Source organism: Hyperolius riggenbachi, chromosome 6 (genome assembly GCF_040937935.1).
Source record: "Hyperolius riggenbachi isolate aHypRig1 chromosome 6, aHypRig1.pri, whole genome shotgun sequence".
Taxonomy (NCBI): domain Eukaryota; kingdom Metazoa; phylum Chordata; class Amphibia; order Anura; family Hyperoliidae; genus Hyperolius; species Hyperolius riggenbachi.
The window spans coordinates 282368418-282392512 of NC_090651.1; the positions used below are offsets into that span (position 1 = coordinate 282368418).

At 43.5% G+C, this 24095-nt stretch overlaps 1 protein-coding gene across 1 annotated transcript in view; it reads left to right on the plus strand.

Annotated features, from left to right (window-relative positions):
- Positions 1 to 24095, plus strand: part of LOC137522769 (uncharacterized) — a 73999-nt gene that overhangs the window by 48013 nt on the left and 1891 nt on the right. Inside the window, exons 12-16 of the mRNA XM_068242830.1 lie at positions 113 to 264; positions 2808 to 2894; positions 7905 to 8051; positions 12898 to 13095; positions 14163 to 14275. Coding sequence (XP_068098931.1) covers positions 113 to 264; positions 2808 to 2894; positions 7905 to 8051; positions 12898 to 13095; positions 14163 to 14275 — 697 coding nt within the window. The remainder of the gene's footprint in view (positions 1 to 112; positions 265 to 2807; positions 2895 to 7904; positions 8052 to 12897; positions 13096 to 14162; positions 14276 to 24095) is intronic.

Sequence of the window (24095 nt, forward strand, 5' to 3'; positions counted from 1 at the left end):
CTTTTAGAGTAAAGTAGATATGCTGACCACTTTAAGTAGTATTTACAAAAAATAATTAGATGTTATTTGTTTCACTCATTTTATTGTAACTACTATGCTTTTGCATTTACAGAGCAGAGAGGTCCATTTAGAGATATACAGGATTTGCAGTTACACTGCGGAGGTGATCTGAGCCCTGTTCTTCCTGAAGACCTGTCAGCCTGGGAATATGTGATATACCAGTATGGCATTCACATCTTACAGCTCCTGAAATCACACATTGACGTAAGTGCCTTTCCTCATTTTCTGCTTAGACGATGGTAATGGGAGTCATTATTTTGTTACTGGACTTACGACCCAGTTTTATGATCGAGTACGATTCAGTGTCTGACGATTATTTTTCCTGGTTTATTAATATGCATAAAAACAAAAGATAAGGTGCATGTTTTGTTTGGTAATACAGCTGCATTATAGACTTTGCATTCCATCTGCTCATGGTTGCACTTGTCTGTAATAGTATTGTCTGTAATATTATATCAGATTGTGGTAAAGGAAATTTCTTATCACTTTGACTTATGAAATCTGTTCTGGAAAGCTGCCCACAGCTTATAGTTTAAGTGCATAGGATGTTTAACAGTGCCATACAGGATAATATTTTAAGGTGCTAGAGAGAAAGCTATGATACTGTAAAAAATGAGTTTTCTAAACCTGATTATCTCTCCTCATGTTCTGTCACTGCTAAAATGTGTAAATTCATAAAAGTGCAAGAGAAAGTGAATCCGCCATCCAATATACTTCCCTTCCAGCCATTGCATGGGTAGGAGGAGCATGGCAGAAGATCATAGCAGGGGTGAGAAGGTGTGGCACAGCTGCAGTCAGAGCTCCTTTACATTCAACAAGCTCCTCCTCCTTCCATTATTGTCCTTTCACACTGAATCAGTTGCTGTCAGTTATAACTAAACGTGAAGTCCAGTGTTCATGTTTCTCTATGGGTCAGTTCACATTATATGCATTTTAAATGGAAGCTTTTTACAGTGCACTGCTATGGAACAACTGATCAGTTAAAACGCATGGGGTTTTCAGTGTTCAGTGTGAATAGGCTGCCAGGCAACTGGAATAGTTTAAAAGGAAATAAATATGGCAGGACATATGTTTTTATAATGACTAAGAACAAAGAACACTTTAAAAGAAAGAGAAGAGGAAGTAAACAAAGACTGAACTAGATAGCAGTGAAGAATGGATTTACTCCTTAACATCAAGCTTGGATTTACAAAACAGGAGACTATAGGCACAGATGTCTTGACACCCTAGACTTCTCCCTTCATGAGCCTAGAAACACTCACCAAACAGCACTGCAAATGTGCCGGCTGGCCCAGCTTTCACTGTTCCCTCAGTTCCCTTGCCCATAATAGGTAGCAACAAGTGCCCCTTACTATTAGGTAGCCAGAGTTATCCTCAGTGTTAAGCAGCTAGTTGTGCCTCCAAGCATTAGGTAGCTAGTGGTACCTCTGACTGAAGGTAGATCTGGTCAGTGGAATGCTGACACCTGAGTGAGCAGGGACGGATCTAGGGGGGGGGGGGGGCGAGCGGGTATCTTGCCCCAGGCGCAGGTTGTTGAATTCTTAAAAAGGCGGCAAAATGAATGGCAGTTTAGGCGCCAAAACCTGACCTTGCCCCAGGCACAACTTGGTATTGATCCGGCCCTGTGAGTGAGTAACCTCTCATTCACACTCTGCTTGGGACTCTGCCAGGGGCGTTGCTAGCCCCAAAGATCAGTGGCACGTGACCCAGATCTATTCTGGGGTGCCCCGGATGTCCCCCAGTCAGAGTAGGAGATGTGAAGCCTCTATGGGGGCATGCTTGGAACTGTGGTGCATCAATGGAAGGTATGCTGGGTTCTGTGACGCCTTTATGGATGCATACAGGGAGCTGTGCTTATTCTATGGCGGCATGCTGGGAGTTGTGGTGCCTCAATGGAGGGCCTGTGGGAGCATGGGAGATGGTCCACTAGAAGGTCGGGGAATGCTATGGGGGAACTGCCAGACAACCCGGCATCAGGTCAACTCACCCAGCAGAAAGCCAGACCAGCCAGCACAGAAGCCAGGTAACTCTGCCTAGTTATGTTTAAGCGGCACTGCCTATTTATGTGATATGCTGTATTTATTTATTTATTTGCTATATTAATGGAGAGGGGGCTTCATCCAACATAAGGCCTACTTAGACCACTGTTAAGTTGTAAATTTGGTTCCACCCATAACCACACCCACATTCTGGTGCATGGCCCCAGTCTGGAGTGCCCAAAAGTGCCCCGGATTTCTTAAGATACGAGCAACGTCCCTGGGCTCTGCATAGTTGAGAACGAAGGAAGGCCTTTGGGGAAGGGAGTGATCTGCCTTTCCATCTCCAGCCGCCTGCAGGCATGTGCCTACAGTGCCTTATGATAAATCCAGCCCTGCTTGACATATGAAAAATGTTTCAATAAAAAGTCCAAAACACAACATGGTGGAGACCCCAACCCTCCTGGATGAACAGAACCTCTCCGTAGGAGACTTTGTTGCAAACTGTTTCTAAACTTACAGTATTTTCAAAAACAAACAAGTCATATATTCAAATATTACAATGATCTTTACTACTACACATGAAAGCTACACAAAACTCTCCATGAACTTTGATTAATGTTTTAGGTACAGAAAAAAACAGCAGAGTGTACCCGGGAAACTAGGTCCTCAATGTATGATACTCATGATTTTTGTGTTCAAGTATAAAGATTTTAGTTCAATGACATAATCATTGTGGTTCCTTAACATTTCATATCATTACTTCAGCAGATTGGAGATCTCCATTTGCATATTTCTTCTTCTCTGCCTAGTGGTAACGATGACAAGAACGCCTTCTCTCATTCTTTCTTTTACCAGGTAAGGAAATCAACAGTTTATTTTCTTTGAATCCATAAATGTTGCATTATTTCTTGAAGAACCTTTTGGGCTTTCCAATGTCACGGGTACATAGATAAAGACCCCTTACATGTTTAGAAAATAAAAAAGGAGCTAGAAATATCAACTTTATGGGGGGAGGGGGCTAGACTTGTTGCCCTCTTTCTTTTCTACTTCTTCTTTTAGTCGTTTTAACAGTTTTTTCTATATAATTCGCACTCCATTTGAGGAGTTGCCACCAATTAAACTTATTGGATTGAACAGCTGAATTCAGTGAGTTTTGGGTTTAGTCAGGCTCCAGAAGGAGCTATAGGTAATATCTGGCAAGAACCCAAGGCTGCGGCAAGTTACTGCTGATCATTGTACCTAATGCAGTATAATCAACATGAGTACAACAAGTGATTGTTAGATTGGCTATATCACCTAATATGAACCCTTAGTTCTTTTTTTTTCTTAAATATGTAATAAAACTATTTTAATATACTGTGTGTATGTATATGTATATATATATATATATATATATATATATATATATATATATATATATATATGTATACAGGATCTTCTCAAAAAATTAGCATATTGTGATCAAGTTCATTATTTTCTGTAATGTATTGATAAACATTAGACTTTTATATATTTTAGATTCAAATACACACAACTGAAGTAGTTCAAGCCTTTTATTGTTTTAATATTGATGATTTTGGCATACAGCTCATGAAAACCCAAATTTCCTATCTCAAAAAAATAGCATAATTCAGCCTGTGGCACTGATCAGGTGTTATGGAGGCCCAGGATGCTTTCGATAGCAGCCTTAAGCTCATCCGGAGTGTTGGGTCTTGCGTCTCTCAACTTTCTCTTCACAATATCCCAAACACTGGTCCACATGACAGTCTAGGGGCCCCAGGTCTCTCTCACTCACTGGGGCCCCCAAACCACCATGCGACACCTAGAGGGAAGTGCGGGCAAGCCCTGGACCTCTCACCTCCAGGGAACTCACCCCACCACCTCTAAACTGAATGCCAACTGCAACAAATACAATTGCTAACTTCCAGTCAGAGCAATATCCTGCCTCTATCTGGCCAGCAGACGCTTGTCAGCCAATCAGGTGCACTGTCATACACCCTTTGCCTGCTGTACCATACCTAGCAGGAATTACATAGATTAGCATTCAGGTGGGAGGCTTCGGTTGGACGCAATCGTGAATTGCGTCGTTTAACAGGGACGCCCCGTGTAGGCACATCTCCCACACGGTCCCCTCCCTAACCACTCACCTGTCAACCGCATCGTAGAAGCTGCAAAAAATAAAATTTAAAATCACAAACACTGGTCCACATGACAGCCCAGGGGCCCCAGGTCTCTCTCACTCACTGGGGCCCCCAAACCACCATGCGACACCTAGAGGGAAGTGCGGGCAAGCCCTGGACCTCTCACCTCCAGGGAACTCACCCCACCACCTCTAAACTGAATGCCAACTGCAACAAACACAATTGCTAACTTCCAGTCAGAGCAATATCCTGCCTCTATCTGGCCAGCAGACGCTTGTCAGCCAATCAGGTGCACTGTCATACACCCTTTGCCTGCTGTACCATACCTAGCAGGAATTACATAGATTAGCATTCAGGTGGGAGGCTTCGGTTGGACGCAATCGTGAATTGCGTCGTTTAACAGGGACGCCCCGTGTAGGCACATCTCCCACACGGTCCCCTCCCTAACCACTCACCTGTCAACCGCATCGTAGAAGCTGCAAAAAATAAAATTTAAAATCACAAACACTGGTCCACATGACAGCCCAGGGGCCCCAGGTCTCTCTCACTCACTGGGGCCCCCAAACCACCATGCGACACCTAGAGGGAAGTGCGGGCAAGCCCTGGACCTCTCACCTCCAGGGAACTCACCCCACCACCTCTAAACTGAATGCCAACTGCAACAAACACAATTGCTAACTTCCAGTCAGAGCAATATCCTGCCTCTATCTGGCCAGCAGACGCTTGTCAGCCAATCAGGTGCACTGTCATACACCCTTTGCCTGCTGTACCATACCTAGCAGGAATTACATAGATTAGCATTCAGGTGGGAGGCTTCGGTTGGACGCAATCGTGAATTGCGTCGTTTAACAGGGACGCCCCGTGTAGGCACATCTCCCACACGGTCCCCTCCCTAACCACTCACCTGTCAACCGCATCGTAGAAGCTGCAAAAAATAAAATTTAAAATCACAAACACTGGTCCACATGACAGCCCAGGGGCAGAGAGAGACCTGGGGCCCCTGGGCTGTCATGTGGACCAGTGTTTGTGATTTTAAATTTTATTTTTTGCAGCTTCTACGATGCGGTTGACAGGTGAGTGGTTAGGGAGGGGACCGTGTGGGAGATGTGCCTACACGGGGCGTCCCTGTTAAACGACGCAATTCACGATTGCGTCCAACCGAAGCCTCCCACCTGAATGCTAATCTATGTAATTCCTGCTAGGTATGGTACAGCAGGCAAAGGGTGTATGACAGTGCACCTGATTGGCTGACAAGCGTCTGCTGGCCAGATAGAGGCAGGATATTGCTCTGACTGGAAGTTAGCAATTGTGTTTGTCTTGTGTTTGTCTCTATGGGGTTCAGATCAGGAAAGTTGGCAGGCCAATTGAGCACAGTAATATCATGGTCAGTAAACCATTTACCAGTGGTTTTGGCACTGTGAGCAGGTGCCAGGTCGTGCTGAAAAATGGAATCTTCATCTCCATAAAGCTTTTCAGCAGATGGAAGCATGAATCCACTTTTGAACCAGAAACAGTGGCAGAAGCGCCTGACCTGGGCTACAGAGAAGCAGCACTGGACTGTTGCTCAGTGGTCCAAAGTACTTTTTTCTGATGAAAGCAACTTTTACATGTCATTCGGAAATCAAGGTGCCAGAGTCTGGAGGAAGACTGGGGAGAGGGAAATGCCAAAATGCCTGAAGTCCAGTGTCAAGTACCCACAGTCAGTGATGGTCTGGGGTGCGATGTCAGCTGCTGGTGTTGGTCCACTGTGTTTTATCAAGGGCAGGGTCAATGCAGCTAGCTATCAGGAGATTTTGGAGCACTTCATGCTTCCATCTGCTGAAAAGCTTTATGGAGATGAAGATTTCATTTTTCAGCACGACCTGGCACCTGCTCACAGTGCCAAAACCACTGGTAAATGGTTTACTGACCATGGTATTACTGTGCTAAATTGGCCTGCCAACTCTCCTGACCTGAACCCCACAGAGAATCTGTGGGCTATTGTGAAGAGAAAGTTGAGAGACGCAAGACCCAACACTCTGGATGAGCTTAAGGCTGCTATCTAAGCATCCTGGGCCTCCATAACACCTGAGCAGTGCCACAGGCTGATTGCCTCCATGCCAAGCCGCATTGAAGCAGTCATTTCTGCAAAAGGATTCCCAACCAAGTAGTGAGTGCATAACTGAACATAATTATTTGAAGGTTAACTTTTTTTGTTTTAAAAACACTTTTCTTTTATTGGTCGGATGAAATATGCTAATTTTTTTGAGATAGGTAAGTTGGGTTTTCATGAGCTGTATGCCAAACTCATCAATATTAAAACAATAAACGGCTTGAACGACTTCAGTTGTGTGTATTTGAATATAAAATATATGAAAGTCTAATGTTTATCAGTACATTACAGAAAATAATGAACTTTATCACAATATGCAAATTTTTTGAGATGATCCTGTATATATATATATATATATATATATATATATATATATATATATATAATACCTTTATTCAAGGACATATATTTTTCTATCGGCAGCCCTATTCAAATCGCTTTTTCTCCCATGTTTTCTCCTAGGAGATTATTTTTCATTTTCTATTTAAAATAACTTTTCAGCATTCTGCAATTGCAAAAGTACCAAAAAGTAGGTGAAAAATTCCTGTCAAAATTACAAGTAGTTCATTGCTTGCTGGGGGCTTAAAAGGCATTTTATGATGAGGTGTGAGAATATCATCTAGTAGAAAACTTAGGAGAAAAAAGTAAATTGAACAAGGGCCCCATGGCCCATATGCAATTCCCTTTTTCTCCCGAGTTTTCTCCTAGGAGATCATTTTTCATCTACTATTTAAAATAACTTTCCAGTAATTTTCAACTGAAAAAGTGCTTAAAAGTAGGTGAAAAGTACTATCAAAATTATTTTGAGTATTTCCTTGCTCTTTGGTACCTAAAAAGGCCTTTTATTGACAAGTTTAAAAATATCACCTAGGAGAAAACTCAGGAGAAAAAGTTAATTGCATATGGGCCCATATGTCCTTTTCTTAATTTCTATACTTATTTCCAGTGGCATAATCTTCTTCCGGGTACATTTTCATCTGGATATTTCTTTCATCTTCTTTCACCTTTTTTTCTTTTGTCAACTTCTTTCCTTTCCTTTAAAAATCTTTATTGCAAATTCACCCACAGCCCACCTTGCTGGACCTGCGGGGCCCGCCTACATTGCTGCTCTGTGCCACAACTCTGCCGGGCACACCCAGCAGCACCACTTCCCACCACTTCCCGTGCACCTCTGTTGGGCACCCCCAACACCACCACGTCCCACCAAAGAACAACTGACACCACCGAAACCTCCACATCACCGCTGGATTAAAGCCACAGCAGAAAAACGAGAGCATCAGCAAAAAGCATCTTTAACCACTTCCTGCAAAATGTATGTTTATAAACCTCCTATGTGTGCACTGTCATCCACACACGCACATGGACCCTTGATCCCATGGAATGAAGTGGTTAAATCTGCTGCTGGAGCTATCCATTGGTCCAATCACTGAATCAGTGAGATTCCTCCATGAGGACCCTATACTCTACTACTGTGGATATTATAGGAAAGCCCACACACGAGTCTTTGAATTTTCTGCGGGTGCTTCCTACTGGTCAAGAAAGAGCCATCATTTAAGTAACCAGATTGTTAGTCTGTTATAAAATGATATTTGCATTTTATATTAATGACATTATATTGTGCAATCATTGCAGAGATCTGAAAATAACCTGTTTGTTTCTCGGGAATACCTCCAGTCTGTTGGGAGTTTTACTCTATTACTTGTGCACTGCACATCTCACATTATTTCTGATGGCTTCTGTGATGACTTCAACCCTTTGTTCCTGAGGACCTTCTACCAGGTATTTTTCTTGATAAAACATCAATGTTGCAGTACGATTTGGTCTGTCTGTGCAGTACTTGAAAGTCCTAAGGAGTAAAAGAACTTTGAGGCACACCTCGTCTCCCCACCACCACCACCACCACCTCCTCCACCCCTGAACATGGGCCTCTCAATCACCTATTCCCCGCCCCCCCCCCAACCCCGCCCCGTGATCATGCAGAGCAAAGGCAGCTGCAACAGAGCATGTACTTAACCCAATTCTGGCAGGACTGGTCCTCTTCACTACTCCATGTAGCAGCGACATACAACTTAACAGCTTATGGCTCTCCTGACACTGCATGTCATAAGATAGGAAGTATTATTATTTTTATTTTTTATTTATTTAGCGCCAACATATTCCGCAGCGGTTTACAAAGCACAATAAGACGACAAGGGGAACATAGATATACTAACAAACGCGAACGCGAACCACCGAAGTTTGCGCAAATAAGTTTGCATGTGAACCGTTCGGGCCATCTCTAATCAGGAGTCCCAGGGATAGGGGAGAGCAGGTGGAGAGTGTGCAATCCACTACAGATCACATCTACATGAAGTCTACTCTAATGTCCCAATGTCAGTAATGGACCTGAAAAGAAAAAACAGTGATGTTTTATCTGTTGCCGCAAAGCATTCACTCTTCAAGAATATAATAATTCAATGCTGAAAAACTGTGAACAGAGTTTTTAAATCACATCTAAAGGGAAATGGAGTAGCAAAAGTAACTTGGGGCCCCTGGATCAAAAACCCCTCCATGTAAGCAGTATTAGGGTCCCCTTTAGTTTTGACAAATTGCTCCCCAGTGCCCCCAAGATGGCTGCCAAGCCCAAATTTACACATATTGCAAACTTTTCATTCAACTCCATTGTCCATACATACATGCATACTACCGATAGTTTCAGTAAACTCCTGATAGAAAAAGTACGGGCAAGCTTGGTAATCAGGTGACAGAATTCTTCACGTCCTGACAATATCCCATTACACAATGATCTTGCAGCTAAGTAATGCACTCCTGTACTTATGCCCATTGCTATGTGAAGTGGTACCTGCCGGCCACAGAGTTAGTTCAATTCTTCTGGGTAGTCCAGTGTGGTGAGAGGTCCATTAAGCCCCTCAATCTAGTCCCAGTAAATCGCACCATCCACATAGGACTCAACCCTCCAGGAATAATTCAACAGATTTTTATTGCGTACATGAGCGGTGGTATAGCACACAAAAAGCACAATGTTGTGCCTTTTGTGTGCTATACCACCGCTCATGTACGCATTAAAAAAGTGCTTAAGCACTTGAGAAAGGGCCTTTGCCTGAAACATTGTGCCTTTTGTGTGCTATACCACCGCTCATGTACGCAATAAAAATCGGTTGAATTATTCCTGGAGGGTTGAGACCTATGTGGATGGTGCGATTTACTTATGCCCATTGCTGCCATATTAAGGGTTAACATCTGTCCACTGGAGCCAGCTCTACCAAAATAGTAGCACACTGTGTCTACTTCGGACTTACGGAGAACTGGAGTGAAGGGCTGATCTTCCCTACAAATGAGTCACAGGCCTGCTGCTGTTGGTGGCATCCCAAAGACTGCGGCTGTAGATGAAGCAAGCACACTACTGACAAATTAGCACTATCTCCCAACTCAGAGAGCCTCTCTCCAGCATCAGCCGCTCAAGATACACAGCGACCATTGCAAAAACAGAGGAGATGCTGCAATTTAGGAGATGCTGTGATTCAGTTCAATACAGATGGGCAGTGGCGTAGCTACAAACCTCGGGGCCCCGATGCAGAAATTGGACCTGCCTCTTCCCCCCCACCCCACCCTACATTAAATAGCCAGGAGTAGGTGCCCCCAGTATATGTAGCCTGGATTAGGTACCTTAGTATAGATAGTCAGGAATAGGCACCTCAGTATAGATAGCCAGGATTAGATGCCTCAGTCTAGATAGTCAGGAATAGGTACCTCAGTATAAATAGCCAGGGATAGAAACCTCAGTATAGATAGTCAGGAATAGGCACCTCAGTATAGACAGCCAGGATTAGATGCCTCAGTCTAGATAGTCAGTAATAGGTACCTCAGTATAAATAGCCAGGGATAGAAACCTCAGTATAGATAGTCAGGAATAGGTACCTCAGTATAAATAGTCAGGAATAGGTACCTCAGTATAGATAGTCAGGAATAGGTACCTCAGTATAGATAGTCAGGAATAGGTACCTCAGTATAGGTAGCCAGGATTAGATGCATCAGTATAGATAGTCAGGAATATGTACCTCAGTATAGGTAGCCAGGATTAGATGCATCAGTCTAGATAGTCAGGAATAGGTTCCTCAGTATAAATAGCCAGGGATAGAAACCTCAGTATAGATAGTCAGGAATAGGTACCTCAGTATAGTCAGGAATAGGTACCTCAGTATAGGTAGCCAGGATTAGATACATCAGTATAGATAGTCAGGAATAGGTACCTCAGTATAGGTAGCCAGGGATACATGCCGCAGCCTCAGTATAGATAGTCAGAAATAGGTACCTCAGTATAGATAGCCAGGGATAGATGCATCAGTATAGATAGTCAGGAATAGGTACCTCAGTATAGGTAGCCAGGGATACATGCCTCAGTATAGATAGTCAGGAATAGGTACCTCAGTATAGATAGCTATAATTAGATGGCTGAGTATAGATAATACAATACAATACAATAAAATAACATTTCTATAGCGCTTTTCTCCCATAGGACTCAAAGCACTTAGGCTCTCTCAGATTCAGTAATTAGTAGTAGGATGAAGTATTCACACAACAAAAGTTATATTTCTGCAAATGCCAAACTGAACAGGTGGGTTTTCAGTCTGGATTTAAACACGTCCAGGGATGGAGCTGTCCTGATCTGTTGAGGTAAGGAGTTTCAAAACGTAGGGGCAGCATGACAGAAGGCTCTGGGACCAAAAGATTCCAAGCGGACTCTGGGTATGACTAGATTATTAGAACCTGTGGATCTGAGAATGCGGGGATTGCTACGCAGCTGCAACATTTCTTTCATGTATCCAGGGCCTAGATTATTCAGGAATTTAAATGTCAGTAGGCCGATCTTGAATAGGACCCTCCATTCTATAGGTGGCCAGTGAAGGGAGTGCAGGACTGGCGTTATGTGGCAGTGACGGGGTTGGTTGGTTAGCAGTCTGGCAGCAGTATTCTGTATCAGCTGTAGGCGGTGCAAGACCTTTTTTGGAAGGCCAGTGTAGAGAGCATTACAGTAGTCCAGTCGGGATGTGATGAAGGCATGGACTAAGGTTGGCAGATCTTCTGGGGGGATGAGGTGCTTGATTTTTGCAATGTTCTTCAGGTGAAAATAGGATGATTTCACCACAGCAGAGATTTGAGTTCTGAAGTTTAACTCTCCATCAATTAGGACTCCCAGGCTACGCACATGATCAGAGCTGCGTAGATCCGTGCCTCCTATTCCCAGTGGTGAAGACTGCAAGTTAAGTTGTTTTGTTATCATGCTCTGCCCTCCAATCAGAAGGACTTCAGTTTTGTCTGCAGTTAGTTTCAGCCAGTTGTCATTCATCCATTGCTGTAGTTTATGTAAGCAGGCATTTATAATTAGAGTTGGGTCTGTCACACCAAGCTTGAAGGAAAGATATAGTTGGGTGTCGTCTGCATAGCAGTGGTATGTCAGGCCATGTTTTTGGATTGGTTTTCCAAGCGGTAACATGTAAATCATGAAAAGCAGGGGGGAGAGGATTGAGCCCTGGGGCACCCCATACTTAAGTGATACAGGGGTGGACAGGAAGGGCCCCATAGACACTTTGGGGGTTCTGCCACTCAAGAAGGATTGGAACCACTGAAGAACTATGCCATCAATGCCGCAGTATTCCTGTAGCCTGTTTATCAAGATGTCATGGTCAACTGTATCAAAGGCTGCAGAAAGGTCTAGCAGTATGAGGATCGAGCACTCTCCTCTGTCTCTTGCCATGAGCAGGTAGTTGCATATTTGGATGAGGGCAGTTTCAGTGCTGTGGTGTTTCCTGAAGCCAGACTGGAATGGGTCATAACTGTTGTTTTGTAGGATTTTGGCTTCTAGCTGGAGGTAAACAGCTTTTTCAATTAGCTTGCCCAGAAAGGGGAGGTTAGAGACAGGTCTGTAGCTGGTCATTGCATCTGGTCAGGAATAGGTACCTCAGTATAGATAGCTAGAATTAGATGCCTCAGTTTAGATAGTCAGGTATAGGTACCTCAGTATAGGTAGCCAGGAGGATGGGGGGCGCAGCAGCAGGACCAGCAGCGGCTCAGTAGTCATCAGATACTCACTTGCCACGATCCATACGCTGCAGCTACAATCTTCTTCCTGTTTTTGTGTTCTATCTCACAGTAAGAGCACCCCCTAGAGGGCACTCTTACTGTGAGATGGAACACAAGAACAGGAAGAAGTTCGTAGCTGCAGCGCTTGGATCGTGGCGAAGTGAGTATCCGACTCCTTCAGTGGCAGCAGGTAGGGAGGACAAGTAGGCCAATCAGGGGCCCGGTCGCACAGGCGACCGCTGCAACCGTGGCCCCTATGCCCCTGCAGATGGGGGGATTGAGGGGTCCCGGCAGCTGGACCAGGGCCCTGGGGCAATTGCCCAGGTTGCTGCTATGGAAGCACCGGCCCTGTGTGTTATGGCCCGCACATGTCTCTAGTTAGCAATAGAGCTTTAAACATATTTTCTCTCTTTATTTTATTCTCTTATGTATATATTGATGTTAACTACAACCATCCTCACAGTCCATTACTGATTATTGCCTTTCCTCACAGTCCATGGCTGATTATGACATTCCTTTATTGAAAATCTATTTCTCTTTGTAGGCAATAAAGGTTTGCTTCACTGAAGGCTTCTTTACCAAATATGAATTGTCACGCCATTCACAGCTTAATAATCCATGCTCAGCACAGTGCAGAAGTCTGTCAAAAACATACAACTGGTCAAAGGACAACATCGACTTCATTCCTCAACTTATTTCAATAAAACTTCACCCGGCAGGGAAAAATTCTTCCCATGGAGAGGTAAAACCACAATTCACAATGTTTTGCGCTAACCACGATGCCACCATGCTGTCCAATATAAAATATATGTAAAAAAGAGAGGAGCGCTCTGAGATTTCCAGCAATGATAGGTCAATTAACACTAGGAAAGGTCTCACCTCGTATTAGTGTGGCCGGTAAACCTTTATTTTATAGTCCCATATGTATTTTGTGCCATATTGTAACACTGTGGCCAGTCTATTCCCCTGCCTCTATTTTCACCATTCACGGACAATTGGACGCTGCTCACCACGCCTTCCAGCGTGTGTTTGAACAGAAGTCCTCGCTACCATCGCAAGGAGGTCTGGAGCTGGTGACGTCGCCTCCGCCCTGTCTCTGCCTTGCTGCCACGGAGAGCCCGGTCCCCGGCTGCCTAAGAGGGACGCATGCGAATCGCGGCTGAGTACGCTGTACCGGCCACACTAATACTAGGTGAGACCTTTCCTAGTGTTAATTGACCTATCATTGCTGGAAATCTCAGAGCGCTCCTCTCTTTTTTACATATTCCTCTAGTGATTAACATGGGAGCAGCCGAGTGATTGTCGGGTGGCCAGATCGCACCTTGAGGGGCTCACTACCCCAGAACTTTTTACTCAATATAAAATATATGAACTATTGACCTATGTCATCCCTACACTGCATTGAGAAACTGTTCGCTGTCAGGAAAGTGGTTTATGGCTGTAATTCCTTATCAGTGAACATTATACTATAAATCTGTCACTTGCAGACCTAAATGTTTCACTCATTCAGGCAGAAAAAGAAAAAAAAACTGACCTAAGTCTGCTATCTGTATGTTTTGCACTGTACATTTACATATCTATCTCTTCATGTCACATGTTACCTCAGGCTTACATTAAAAACCAACCTCAGGTTGTAGACTGTGGGAAAAATGTGTTTGACAAAACAGATTATTGTATGTTTGTTTTTAAACTGTCATTATAAACTATTTGAAACTAAATACAACAGATTAGAGCTAGAAATGATAAACAAATGTTGTGAGCATGATCATGTCTGTGAAATTTTAATGAGATTTGTATTTATTTTTGCAGGCTGTAAAGACAGGAGAAAGGTTACCTATATCTGAACTTGAGTTAACACTGAAGGAGAAACTGGCGAAAAGGAAAAAAGAGTTCTTCGCAAACAACTTAATTGATGAAACCTGGTAAGTTTTATCATATAAATACAAATTTGCACTGATTTGAGTATTAACTAAACCACCATTTTCATCCAAGAGAACAGGTAAACATGGCTCACTTGAGTGGAAATTGACAACCTTTGCCATTATTCCCCCACTGTCTGTCTGTACACTGGTTCTATATCAATTCTGCCAGTGTGGTCATTACCAGCTTTGCAGCCACCAATGTTATCCTTGTAATATAAAGTGCAGAGAACGCAAAATGGAGCATAACCTGCAGCAATTAGTGTCTTCCAGAGCACAGTTAAAAGTAGCAGACCATCTACCCCTATTTGTGTTTCAGTCCCTCCAGATAGTTCCTCAGCCCCACCCCCTCCCCCTCTACACACGTTCTGAGATACTGGGCTCCAATCTCTTCTGGGTAGTGTTTTTCAGGTTTCTTAACCTCTATATGAAGCTTTGTATGAACAACTGAGATGACTATCACAATACAGGTGGAGGTTTTGACTGTAGAGTGAGGACCTAGAACACACAGTGACTGGGACCTACAGTATATGGAAGACAAGCAGAAGTCAGCTGAAGAAAGGGGCATGGCACCCACGGAATGCAGCACAGGTAGCTGTAGTAATGTATTTCCTTAATGCTGCAGTGCATATCAGGGTGCAAGCAGCTGGATAGAGGAACTAGCGGAGGTGAGGATGGATAGGTGAACACACTCCTTTAGGCCCTATGCACTTTGAATTGGAGCACACCAATGCTGCAGACTGATGAGGGGAGGGGATCTCCACTGCACACATTCTGAACTGAATGGACTATAGTCTGATATTTGGTATAGGACAGACACCAGTTGATTCTAACGTTTCATTTCATACTTGACTGTGTTCAGTATGTAATTTTGAGCAAACATTGTACAGTGGCTTGCAAAAGTATTCGGCCCCATTGAAGTTTTCCACATTTTATCATATTACTGCCACAAACATGGATACATTTTTTGGGAATTCGACGTGAAAGACCAATACAAAGGGGTGTACACGTGAGAAGTGGAACGAAAATCATACATGATTCCAAACATTTTTTACAATTAAATAACTGCAAAGTGGGGTGTGCGTAATTATTCAGCCCTCTTTGGTCTGAGTGTAGTCAGTTGCCCATAGACATTGCCTGATGAGTGCTAATGACTAAGTAGAGTGCACCTGTGTGTAATCTAACGTCAGTACAAATACAGCGGCTCTGTGATGGCCTCAGAGGTTGTCTAAGAGAATATTGGGCAACAAACAAACAGCAGTAGGTTGAAAAAAGGGCCTCACAGGGATCCAAAAATACAAAAATCTTTATTGAAGACCAAATCTCAATTTTCAATACACAGATAAAATCAATTAAAAATAAGGGCCCCAGGGGCTCCTCATCCACTCCTCACACACCATACTGCATCACACATGCAACCCAACTAATATTACTGGTAATAGTGTGTACTATTGAAAAATGGCTTACAGAATTCCAAAAACTTTTGAGCTGGAAATAGAAACAGCCTTTTCAAAATCAGAGAAGGAAGGCTCCAGTAAAATCAGCACGGCAAAAGAACCTCTATGGCAACTATTTCGTAGTCATAGGAACTTAATGGAGAAACAATTAAAAAGAAGGTGGAATGTCTCCTTCCTACAGTCCTACCAAAAAGCCAAAGTTATCCCTCATGGAATTCGGGAACGAATATCACCAGCTGAAAATTTACAGACAGAAAGATTTAAAAAGATCTGGCAGGAGGACTGTTTGAAGAGAGGCCTACACATTCTAAGTTTATTCATAGAGGAGGAAAAATTACAGTTAGAAGCATTATCTGAGGCGGTAGATCAAAGCAGTGCTGAACTGGATGCCTTTAAGGAACACCCTGATGTTCTTAAATTAAATAACAATCTAAAAACATATATGGAAAAGGCTCAATATACAATTAAAAAGATGAAACAGACCAAATTCCAGGAGGATATTTCGGAATGGAATATAGAGGCAGTATTTGATCCATCTCTAAAACCCAAGCGAGGACGTTCAAAATCTAGGAGAAGGGGTAGTGGGAGTCGGCCTCGACGCCCGCCCCCCTCAGTACCTAGACCAAATGTGGAGCAAAGTGAGGATGAAGACCCAGAGACAGTGGGAGATGAGGGAAGTTCAAGGCAGGTGAATTTTTTAGACGAGAACAGTGGGGAAGAACAAGAAAGCGACGTCCAGGACAAAGGAAAAGGTATAGGGAAAGGATCAAAAGGGAGGGATCGAGGGGGAAGGGAGCTGAAGGACAAGGAACAGAGAGAGGAACTAAGGAGGGGACGCAGTCAGAACAAGGAAAACAAGAACAGATAGGAGTAAATGTGGTGAACCTCACCGACTTCAGGCTGGAATCACGCCACATCTCTTTGTTGTCAAAAGGCCTATCATTCGCCCCAAATCAAAAGGGGGATGAATTTACTGTCTATAAAGATGTTATACTATTTTTGAGAAGAACTATGTTAAAATTAATGTATAAGGACAAACAAAATTCCCAAAATGAGCCTAGAGATGTGGAAAAAATCTATCATTGCCTGAATTTGAATGAGAGGGAAGCCCTTATGGCCTTAGAACTACTGTGGGATGAGGGCAATGAAGAAATATCATGTGATGATATGGAGGGGGATGATCCATCCCTAAATGATAATTCCATACCGCCAACAGGCCTAAAGAAAAGATCAAAATTCATGCCACCCATCAGCACAAACAAGTACCTATCAGTATTCTTGGAAACATTTTCCAAAGAGATAGGAGCCCTGGAGCTAGACCCCAGAGGTGAACACAACCTGTCCAAGGAAGAACGGTTAGCACTGAAGGAACTAAAGGATCTTAGAGGGGTAGTTATTAAGCCCAGTGACAAGGGGGGAAATGTGGTCCTCTGGAGGGAAGAGGATTATCTGGAGGAGGCACACCGTCACTTGGATGATGGGGCCACCTACCGTCGCCTTGCCACAGACCCCTTTCCCCCCTTGGTCACTAAAATCAATCAAAAATTGGAAGAAGCGCTATCCGAAGGCCTCTTATTAAGGTCTGAGTATGAATATCTAAAAGTTATGGAATATGTGAGACCGACTTTTTACCTTATCCCGAAACTACATAAAAATAGAGAACGCCCTCCAGGTCGCCCTATTATGTCGGGAATAGGAGGCCCCATGGAGAGAATTGGACAGTTTGTGGATAAAAAACTAAGGGGTCTGGTTTACCGTCCTACGTGCAAGACACAAGGGATGTCCTTAGGGTCATCTCTGGGGTCTCTGTCCCCCCTGGGGCCCTGTTGGTGGGGATTGACGTTGAGTCTCTATATACGTCGATCCCACACAGGGCAGGTCTAGAGGCAGTCTCTTTCTTCCTGGGTGAATCCTACCCGAACTTACCTGAACATAATCAATTCCTGCTGGACATTTTTGACCTAGTGCTTACTGAGAACTTCTTCCTCTTCGAGGGCAGGTTTTATCACCAGGTGGCCGGGACATCGATGGGGGCGGCGTGTGCGCCGGCGTATGCTTGTCTCCATCTTGGTTACTGGGAGAGGAGAGATGTGTACACTATGGATATGTTCCGGCGCCACGTCGCCCTCTGGATTAGATTTTTTGATGATGTGCTGGTGGTGTGGAGAGGTGGAAGAGCTGAGCTAGAAGTTTTTATTGACACCTTGAATGCTAACAAAAGGAATATCAAACTTACCTATACTAGTGATGCCGAGGAATTACCGTTCCTGGACCTGAGAATTGCGGTCAGGGATGGAGCCTTGGTGAGCACGACATATAGGAAGCCAACGTCAGGCAACACCATCCTCCATGCCTCCAGCCATCATCCCGGTCACCTGGTGAGGAATATACCCTATGGTCAGTTCCTCCGTTTAAGGAGGAACTGTACCAATGAGGAGGATTTCAATGCTGAGTCCCGTGAACTGTATGGGTGCCTCAGAGAGCGAGGATATCCTCATAGAACTCTGAGGAGATGCCTTCAGAGAGCAAAGAATCGGGACCGCGAATCACTCCTCTTGGAGGGCAAAAGAGATGGATCAGGTGCTGCCAGAAGGGAAGGTATAGTGACACCATATGGACTACACTGGAACTCTCTAAGAAACTGCTTGACAAAACTTTGGCCAATCCTGCTAGCATCACCTGATATAGCTGAAATAGTGGGTCCATATCCCACAATAACGGCTAAAAGAGCACATAATTTAAAAGACCACCTGGTAAGTTCAGAATTTTATAGTAAAAAATTACAGGAGGAAAGGAGAAATTGGCTTTCATCTGCCCCACCCCCAAAGGGTATGTACCGCTGTGGGAGGTGTAAGGTCTGCCCCTTTGTACACAGAACAAAAACCTTCTGGGACACAAAGCATGAGAGGGAGTATGATATTGGTGCGTTTATGAACTGTGAGACCACAGGGGTAGTATATATGGTTACCTGCCCCTGTGGTCAACACTATATTGGAATGACCACGCGGGCCTTTAAGACCCGAATTCTAGAGCATATATCAAATGTTGGAAACAAAAATGAGAATTGTAAAGGTCCACTTAGAGATCACTACCAGCAGTATCATGGGGGTACCTTTAAGGGGAGTCTAGCTAAGGTTCTGGTATCCATAAAGAAAGGGGCAAGAAAGACTGACATAGAGAAGGAGCTATGTCGGGTTGAAACAATGTGGATTTATAAGCTAGGAACACTGTCTCCGCTAGGTTTAAACTCCGAGATGGACTTTTCAGTGTTTTTGAACTGATCAGCTGTTTATGGTGGAGGTCCCCTTTAAGTCCAATGGGAAATTGAGATAGATGCATGTCAGAGTGGATGGAAATGATGGGTGACATTGAATGTTGAATAATAACTGTATGAATAACTAGGATGAACCAACTAATTGATTGCCCGTTTTGTTCACCTGAATATGCACAACCGATTGGGATACACTGCTATGTGATGCATCCTTTTCTCACTTGTGGGATGTCCTGGACATTTGGTCCGTTCATTAGCTCTGACTTCTGGGCCACATCGAAGGTGTTAATACCTAAGTGTCACTTCTAATTCTAATTTCAATTCATGCTGCTATGCTAGCAACTGCTGGCGAAAAAACTTTGGTTCCAGAACAAAAGATGGCCGCTTGAAAAGGGTCACATGACCAGGCCTGTCAGTATAAAGAAGCCTTTGAGATGTATGATCACTCCCCCTGACGTCACTCTGAGGAAGCCAAGCCTATTGGCGAAACATGTAAGTGGGAGGAGTCCCAGGAGGCTAGCCTCGCCCACTACCTGAAAAACGCGAGCGTTCGATCCCCGCCGGGACGCTGATGCCTTGGAGCAACAGGCGGGTTGATCATGCTCACCGCTGCCACCAAGACCCTACTACTTGCTGGAGGGATAGCAGTGCGACTTGTGAGAGCAGAGACTCCTATACAGACAACGCTCACTAACCGCGGACTGCAGCGTGTCGGGGACCTGTAAGCCCAGTCGGTCGTAAGTTGTTCAGAGTCTGTGGACGCTCCATGGTACACAAGTAAGCTGCGGGAACTTTATTTTTCATGTGATCTGACACCCTTATGTTGAAGGATTGGAGAGGATGTTTTTGATATTCACTAACTGCGACCCAGTGACAGGTCGACCTGCATAGGAGAACTTAGTGACTCTTTTGCCTTTTGAGTTCAACCTAGCACCATTGTGGATCTATTATCTACCTACCCCTCCTGAAAAAAGAGGATTCCGCAAAAGATTACATATACGAGCAGTGCACTAGCTCTTAAAGGGCCAGCCACATGATTTAAATATTTATACATACCTGCTTTGCTATAGCTGCTGGAGCATCCATTACCAGTAATATTAGTTGGGTTGCATGTGTGATGCGGTATGGTGTGTGAGGAGTGGATGAGGAGCCCCTGGGGCCCTTATTTTTAATTGATTTTATCTGTGTGTTGAAAATTGAGATTTGGTCTTCAATAAAGATTTTTGTATTTTTGGATCCCTGTGAGGCCCTTTTTTCAACCTACTGCTGTTTGTTTGTTGCTCAAATTTACTTTTTGGTTTCTTTCGGGCCCATATGAGTTGGTTGGGTTGAGGAGCTTAAGGTTACTATATAGCCTGGCCCTCATTATAACACATTCCAACTTAGATCCATTGGTTTGAGGACTGCTATCCATATGTTTTAAGAGAATATTGGAAGCAACAACACCATGAAGTCCAAAGAACACACCAGACAGGTCAGGGATAAAGTTATTGAGAAATTTAAAGCAGGCTTAGGATACAAAAAAAATTCCAAAGCCTTGAACATCCCACGGAGCACTGTTCAAGCAATCATTCAGAAATGGAAGGAGTATGGCACAACTATAAACCTACCAAGACAAGGCCGTCCACCTAAACTCACAGGCCGAACAAGGAGAGCGCTGATCAGAAATGCAGTCAAAAGGCCCATGGTGACTCTGGACGAGCTGCAGAGATCTACAGCTCAGGTGGGGTAATCTGTGCATAGGACAACTTTAGTCGTGCACTGCACAAAGTTGGCCTTTATGGAAGAGTGGCAAGAAGAAAGCCATTGTTAACAGAAAAGCATAAGAAGTCCTGTTTGCAGTTTGCCACAAGCCATGTGGGGGACACAGCAAACATGTGGAAGAAGGTGCTCTGGTCAGATAAGACCAAAATGGAACTTTTTGGCCAAAATGCAAAACGCTATGTGTGGCGGAAAACTAACACTGCACATCACTCTGAGCACACCATCCCCACTGTCAAATAGGGTGGTGGCAGCATCATGCTCTGGGGGTGCTTCTCTAAAGCAGGGACATGGAAGCTGGTCAGAGTTGATGGGAAGATGGATGGAGCCAAATACAGGGCAATCTTGGAAGCAAACCTCTTAGAGTCTGCAAAAGATTTGAGACTGTGGCGGAGGTTCACCTTCCAGCAGGACAACAACCCTAAACATAAAGCCAGGGCAACAATGGAATGGTTTAAAACAAAACATATCCATGTGTTAGAATGGCCCAGTCAAAGTCCAGATCTAAATCCAATCGAGAATCTGTGGCAAGATCTGAAAACTGCTGTTCACAAATGCTGTCTATCTAATCTGACTGAGCTGGAGCTGTTTTGCAAAGAAGAATGGGCAAGGATTTCAGTCTCTAGATGTGCAAAGCTGTAGAGACATACCCTAAAAGACTGGCAGCTGTAATTGCAGCAAAAGGTGGTTCTACAAAGTATTGATTCAGGGGGCTGAATAATTACGTACACCCCGTTTAGCAGTTGTTTAAAAAAAATGTTTGGAGTCATGTATGATTTTCGATCCACTTCTCACATGTACACCACTTTGTATTGGTCTTTTACGTGAATTCCAATAAAATTGATTCATGTTTGTGGCAGGAATGTGACAAAATGTGGAAAACTTCAAGAGGGCTGAATACTTTTGCAGGTCACTGTATATGAATACATGCCAGTAATGACAGGGCACTCCCCCTTCTGTCATTGTAACAGAAACTTTCCCTGGAGGTTTCCTTTTTCTGAGAAGGGGACAGAGCCTATTATATATGACAATGTGGCCTTTTTCTGTATAGCAACATGATATAGTATCAAGTCTAACACACTGTCCAGGGGACAAACTATAATACCAATAGCATAATACCCTATGCAGGTCACTTATAGGGCATAGTTATTAAATCATAGTGGAAAATTTACAACCGGCACTTAGATAACATCAGAGGTTAGGATGAATGGGTGAAAGAGTAGTAATGTACTTTATGTCAGACTGTGGTAATTCAAATTGCTTAGCTGAAGATTTACATTGCCTTTAAAATTGCCATTGCTTTTAAAATCTCCAATTGAAGAAAAGACACACCTTCAGCCAGACAGTATAAACAATTACGATCCATAGACTGTATGTAAATGTAAAGGAATACTATCAATTAAAGCATTTTATTTTTTAAATGCTGTATGTTAGGGCACACATTAGCACAAGTACTAAGAGCAATTTCCTTTTTCACACAGCTCTGTCTCTCTGCTGTAAAACCCGTCATCAGTTTTAGATACAAAAGTGTTAGGCTCTTAAAGGGCTAGACCATGTTCCTGCACAGGGAGGTTGCTATCAACTCCTCAGTGTATAGTTTAATAATCACCTTGCTGAAAGAATCTTATTCAAATGGTGGTAAGGGGTTAACGATTCCAGCAATGTGTGTTCCTTGTCTTCTGTTCTCTGACTGATAAAGATCCTGATAATGCCTTTGTAAACAGCATCTTTCCCTCTCATAGCAGCCTATGAAGTAGATGCAGCCTGGAATGTAGCATCACAAACAAGCCAGTCAGTCGGTCAGGAATATTGTATACACATCTCCCTGCTAGTTATAATACAGCAATATTACAGCTCCTCTAGTTACCTGTTACCTCCTCAGATCAGCCTCCTCCTCATGTCTCCTGCATGCTGTGACACAGTAAAGTATATTTGTGAGCTGTGTGCGGAATGAAGAATAATTTTTAAGCAGAGAGAGAGGGAGAGAAAACTGGGTGAATAAATAAAGTGCCCCTAGCGCTAGTGGTAATGTGTACCCTAATATAGAGTATTTAAAAAAAAGTCATTTTAATTGATAGTGTTCCTTTAAACAGACAATTTGTTAGCTAAGAACTATGAAAATTAATGAACTGTAGATACTGTATATGTGCCCAGGTATTTCTTTTGATTCATTTCACCTGAAGAAGATGCTTGTAATAGCGATAAAATATCTTCCAAAACAGAAACGGGTGTTCAGTCACCATCTTTTTCTTTGGATAAACCATGACCTCATACAAATGAGAGCCTTTGGAAATTTCAGAGGTGATTGTCATACTCTGCTAAAACCTGCAGAGGGTACCTAATAGTAAAACCTTTTTTCAGTTGTGACTGACCCACAGTGTTCACAAATGTGAACATTGTGGGCCAATCACAACTGAATAAAAAAGGTTCTGGTCTTTAAGATTGCTGCCCAGAAAAGGTTAACTAAGTATTGTGGCCCATGGAGCTCAGCAGTCATTAGACAGCTGAGTTTAGTGGCAATGATAGCGGCTGGAGCAGGCAGCAATGGGAGATTGAAATATGTGCCCTGCCTTTGTTCTCCAGTTCAGGACATGTTGAATAAATTACACCTAGTGTAAGTATGGATGGACCCTTGAGTTCAGGCTTATTGCATGTTGGCTGCACGTCAACTGCAGTTTGAAGTTATTTGCTTTCGATAGTAATCAAACCTTCCTGTGAGCTCAGGTTGAAGTCAGAAAACAACTTGAACTGAGGTGAGTACACTAGCCCAGGGACATAAGAATAGCCACCGCGATCACAGGGGCCTTTAGAGATAAGGGGCCCATTCCACCTCTTTTCCAGTTTGCAGAGGAAGTGCGGGGAAACACTGCAATATTTACCTGTCAACAGGAGTGCTCAGATACCCCTTTTTAAAATCCGAATTGATTCGGATCCGGATACCCAGATATCCGGATCCGAATCGGATATCCGAATCCAAACTTTTTGGTATCCGAGTAAACTCGGATATCCAAACCCAATATCCTGGATATCCGGCCGGATTCGGATATCCGGATAGAAAACCGGAAGTGACCTGAAAATGGCGTAAAATGCTTCCAAAAGTCTCTCTCTCTCTCTCTAGGCCTGACTGCCTTCGAAAGGGATTTTTGCCATTCAAAGTGATTTTGGCTTCTGCTCGGATATCTGAAGAAACTATCCGCCTGGATTTCGGATTTCAGATGGGAAATCCCAGTTTGCTCGGATAGTCTACTTGGATTTTAACCACTTAAGCCCGAAGGGTTGAAATTTTTTTACATCCGAGCAACTTTCACCCCCCATTCATTTGCCAATAACTTTA